The 4,464-nt window shown below is 58.3% G+C and overlaps 1 protein-coding gene across 1 annotated transcript in view; it reads left to right on the top strand.

Moving 5' to 3' along the window:
* Window positions 1–535: 535 nt before the first annotated feature.
* The window catches only part of IKBKE (inhibitor of kappa light polypeptide gene enhancer in B-cells, kinase epsilon), a gene marked incomplete at its 3' end in the record, with an annotated part of 7,736 nt that continues 3,807 nt past the window's right edge, over window positions 536–4,464 (top strand). Inside the window, exons 1-7 of the mRNA XM_010073970.1 lie at window positions 536–676; window positions 1,007–1,136; window positions 1,857–2,038; window positions 2,319–2,479; window positions 2,940–3,050; window positions 3,332–3,511; window positions 3,862–4,099. Coding sequence (XP_010072272.1) covers window positions 605–676; window positions 1,007–1,136; window positions 1,857–2,038; window positions 2,319–2,479; window positions 2,940–3,050; window positions 3,332–3,511; window positions 3,862–4,099 — 1,074 coding nt within the window. The remainder of the gene's footprint in view (window positions 677–1,006; window positions 1,137–1,856; window positions 2,039–2,318; window positions 2,480–2,939; window positions 3,051–3,331; window positions 3,512–3,861; window positions 4,100–4,464) is intronic.

Below are 4,464 nucleotides of genomic sequence, written 5' to 3'. Positions count from 1 at the left end.
CACAGCCGGGTCCTGCTCGCCGGCTGCTAGCGCTCCCGTGCATCACTGGGGAAGAGGCTGTTCTCCCGGGGAATGCCCAGAGGTTTTGAAAACCCCATCCTCGGCGATTTGCATATTTCATGCAAACACTTGCCAGGGTTGGAAGGGAGCCTCTGCGCCTCGCCGCCCTTTGAAGCGCATGGAGCGAGCAGTCTGTGCACGGCGTGGGGCCGTGGGGCGGGAGAGGGGCTTGCAGGATGGTTTGGGATCAGCCGAACAGCCCTGTCCTGCAGAGAGCAGGAGGAGAGAAACGTTTTATGAGGCTCAACAAAAACGCTGCCGGGTAACACGTGGGCTCCAGGGACAGGAAGGAGGCGAATAATCGGGGTTTGCTGCTGCGGCGTCGAAGGCGAAAGCTGCGGGGAGCCTGTTCCAAAACACGTTACGCTGTCGGCATCGTTTGCATCCCGAGCGGGATGCAGGAGCTGACGGAGATGCCTGGGACATGGGTGGCGTCACCTCCTGTTTCCTTTCTCTCTTTTTCCTCTTTTCCCAGAAATCAGGGGAGCTGGTTGCTGTGAAGGTGTTTAACAATGCCAGCTACCTGCGGCCCCAGGAGGTGCAGATGAGAGAGTTTGAGATGCTGAGGAAGCTGAACCACAAAAACATTGTCAAATTATTTGCTGTGGAGGAGACGGTAAGTGGGACCTCAGCTTGGAACCCTGCCAGTGACCCAGGAGCTGGTCTGAGCCACAGGAGACGTGCAGTGGCCCCAGGCTGCCTTCTCCTCCGCACCAAGCCTCAGTGACACTGGTGGCACTGGTAGCACTGGGTCACTGGGCTGGAGCACGGCTGTGACCTCCTGTTGTCCCTCAGTGGGGACATTCTCCAACACTGGTTTGTCTGAGCAGGAGAAACCCAGGGACCCACCAACCAAGGGAGGGGACCTGGTGCTGTCTGGGGGGACACAGGGCTGGGCAGCAATGCTGAGCACTCTGCTGAGCCCTCACGGCTGCTCCCGCCGCAGGGCAGCAGCAAGCAGAAGGTGCTGGTGATGGAGTACTGCTCGAGTGGCAGGCAGCTGAACGAGCTGGAGGACCCCGCAAACACCTTCGGCTTGGCCGAGGCCGAGTTCCTCATCGTGCTGCAGTGTGTGGGTGAGTGTGGGGGTCCCTGTGCCCCCCACCCGGGATGGGCAGCTGCTGGCTGCCATGAGCCCAGCCTGGGACCTAGATGCTGCAGGATGGGGATGCTGGGGTGCCAGTGGGACCCCGTGGTGCTGGTGGGACCCCATGATGCTGGTAGGACCCCATGGTGATGGTGGCATACCCCGCGGTGCGAGTGGGACCCCACAGTGCCAATGGGACCCCGTGGTGCTGGTGGGACCCCATGGTGCTGGTGGGACTGCCAATGGGACCCTGTGGTGCTGGTGGGACCCCGCAGTGCCAGTAGGACCCCATGGTGCCGGTGGGACCCCACGGTGCTGGTGGGACTCATGGTGCTGGTGGGACCCTGTGGGCACCAGCCTTGGGCTATGGATGCGTGGGCTGGGCTGAGCGGTCGGTCAGACATTGCACCTCCAACGGGTGGGTTTGTGTGTTCAGGGGGAGCCCGGGGGTTCCCCTTTGCAGATCTGCTCCTGGGAGCAGCTCTGGGAACCGGCTGTGCCCTGTGATGGAGCAGCACAAGTGCAGCATCCAGCCGTGGGCTCGCTCAGCCTCCCCATTCCAGTACTCGCACTGGTCCCCATTTAAGTGCAACCAGCCCTGGCCCTTGTCCCTTTTCCAGCCCTTCTCACATTCTTGTGTTTAAACAAAACCCTCTGGAGAAAAGTGCTCCAGCCCCGTGCACAAACGCTGCCCTTCCCGTGTGCCCAGTGGCAGGGATGAACCACCTCCGGGAGAACAGCGTCGTGCACAGGGACATCAAACCCGGGAACATCATGCGGCTCATGGGCGAGGACGGGCAGAGCATCTACAAACTGACGGATTTCGGGGCCTCCCGAGAGCTGGATGATGATGAAAAGTTTGTGTCTGTCTACGGGACAGAGGAATATCTGGTAAGCACAGCACGTCACCAGTCTGGTGGGCACTGGGAGCTGAGTCCTGGGGGAAACTTGTCCCCATCCAACAGCCAGGCAAGGTGTCGGAGAGCCCAATCTCAAAGCAGCCACATTTTTCAAAGAGCGGGGGACTCAGCGTTTTTGTTGTAGAGTTTTTGGTGACTTTTTTTTTTGGAGGAACCATCAGCAGCAGAGGCCAAAGCGAGCAGCCAGTTTTCCATCCCAGCATCCAAGGCTGGGCGCGTTGGCAGCGCTGATCTCTGCTCCGTCCCCGCAGCACCCCGACATGTACAAGCGCGCGGTCCTGCGCAAGCCGCAGCAGAAGGCGTACGGTGTCACCGTCGACCTCTGGAGCATCGGCGTCACCTTCTACCACGCTGCCACCGGCAGCCTCCCCTTCGTCCCCTTCGGGGGACCTCGCAAGAACAAGGAGATCATGTAGGTACTGCGGCCGGTGGGGAGGCGGGGAGGAGGGATGGTGGCTGGTGGCCCTGGGGGCTGTGGGACAACCTGGCAGTGCCTTGGTGGGTGCCAGCAGCACCATGGGACTGTGCTGTAGGTTATTGCTCATTTAATCCTGGTTAGCCGAGAAAACCCTGACATGCACCCGTGGAGGATGTGCATGGGCAGTGTGGTGAAGGATCTGTGCCCTGTTTGCCCTCAAAATGCCTTCTCCTGCCTTTGCAGCTAAACAGCTGGGAGAGGAGGCAGGGTTAATGTTTGCTTGGAAGTTTTTGAGTGTTTCTGGAAGTGTTTTCCCTCTGTGATATTTTTTCCTTTCTGGGAATCGTGTCTTTCGAGCCCACCTGCGCTCTGCCCGTTTTTTTCTGAACCCCAGGGACGTTGTGCCCGGAGGTGGCTGGGCTCATCTCACCTGCGAGGAATTTCCTTTCAACAGGTATAAAATCACCACCGAGAAGCCTCCCGGAGCTATCGCAGGGGTGCAGAGGCAGGAGAACGGGAGCATCGAGTGGAGCTACGAGCTGCCTGTCACCTGCCGGCTCTCCACGTGAGTGTCCCCAGCCGGGTGTCACGTCCTGGCACCGCGGCTGCAGTGAGCATCCCACCTCGGGCAGCGTGGGAAGGTGTAATGAGGCGGATGAGTGAAGGTCCCAGCTCTCGGACCAGATCTTTGCTTTAGAGCTGGGACAAAGGGGTGTGAGAGCAGGCAGAGGCTCCCTCCGAGGGGGCTGCAGCCCTCCCAGCCCTGTGGGTCCCCCCAGTTATGGCTCAGGGTTGTGCCAGTCTGGGCAAACATCTCTTCTTCTTCTTCTCCCCTTGCTGCTGCAGGGGGCTGAAGGACCAGCTGATTCCCATTTTGGCGAATATCCTGGAGGCGGATCAGGAGAAGTGCTGGGGATTCGACCAGTTTTTTGCAGAAACCAACGACATTCTGCACAGGATCGTGGTCGACGTCTTCTCCTTGCAGCAAGCTTCCTCGCATCGCATCTACATCCACTCCTACAACACGTAAGGGTGCCAAGGCCGTGTTGAAAGGGAGTTTGGGAACTGAGCTGAGGAGCCTCAGTCCCTGGTTTCAGTAGGTGAACCTCGGGGCAGCGCCTCCTCCCTTTGCACCGCAATTAAACCAGGTTAAAATAAACTGGGCTCAAACCAGCCTTTGCTGGAGGTGCACTAGCTGGGAGCTGTTGGCTCCTGGTATGGCACATGGAAAGCCCCAGGGAGGATGTCCGAAGGGTCCTACTGACCCTCTGGGATGTTTTGTTACAAGAAGAGGGTGCCAGGCTGTTAAAGCGATGGAAATCTGAGTGCTTGCCCCGTTGCCTATTTCCCATCTTTTTGTTTCTTTTTCATTTCAGTACCACCAAGTTTTTAGATGCTGTCTTCAAACAAACAAATATAGTCCCTCACCATCAAGAATATTTTTTTGAAGGTCACCTGTATGATATGGATCCTAATCTACAAGCTCATAATTTCTGCAAAACCACAGAGCACAACCCTCTGACCCTGCTGAGCTCCGCTGAGCAGCCAGAGGACGTGGTAGGGGTCAGATACAGAGACCGTGAGTACCGCTGGCTTGGAGATGCATCACGGCATGTCGGGGGGGTGCCCTAAGGGTGATTTGCTTAAATTATTTTACTAATAGACTCTAATGCACTGTAGGAGGTTTTGGGGTCAGTTTTCCCCTGCCATGTGCTGTTGCTCCACAGCTGCCCAAGGAGGTTTTGGGGTCAGTTTTCCCCTGCCGTGTGCTGTTGCTCCACAGCTGCCCGCCTCGCTGGGCTTTGCAGGCGGTTCATGCCTACATCCACATTTCCAAAATATCTCAGAGAGCTGCACTAAGCCTCCAGCATCGCAGCTGCTCCTGTGCCCAAAATCCTGCGTGGCTGCGGGGTTTGCCTAGGCAGGTGTGAGGCACCCCTCTGGCTCTGCAGGGCTGGGGGCTCCGGGCTGGCTCCCCG

The sequence above is a fragment of the Pterocles gutturalis genome, unplaced genomic scaffold (assembly GCF_000699245.1).
Source record: "Pterocles gutturalis isolate BGI_N339 unplaced genomic scaffold, ASM69924v1 scaffold1527, whole genome shotgun sequence".
Lineage (NCBI taxonomy): Eukaryota > Metazoa > Chordata > Aves > Pterocliformes > Pteroclidae > Pterocles > Pterocles gutturalis.
Note: the sequence above shows the minus strand (reverse complement) of the source record. Positions and strands in the feature narration are given on the sequence as shown.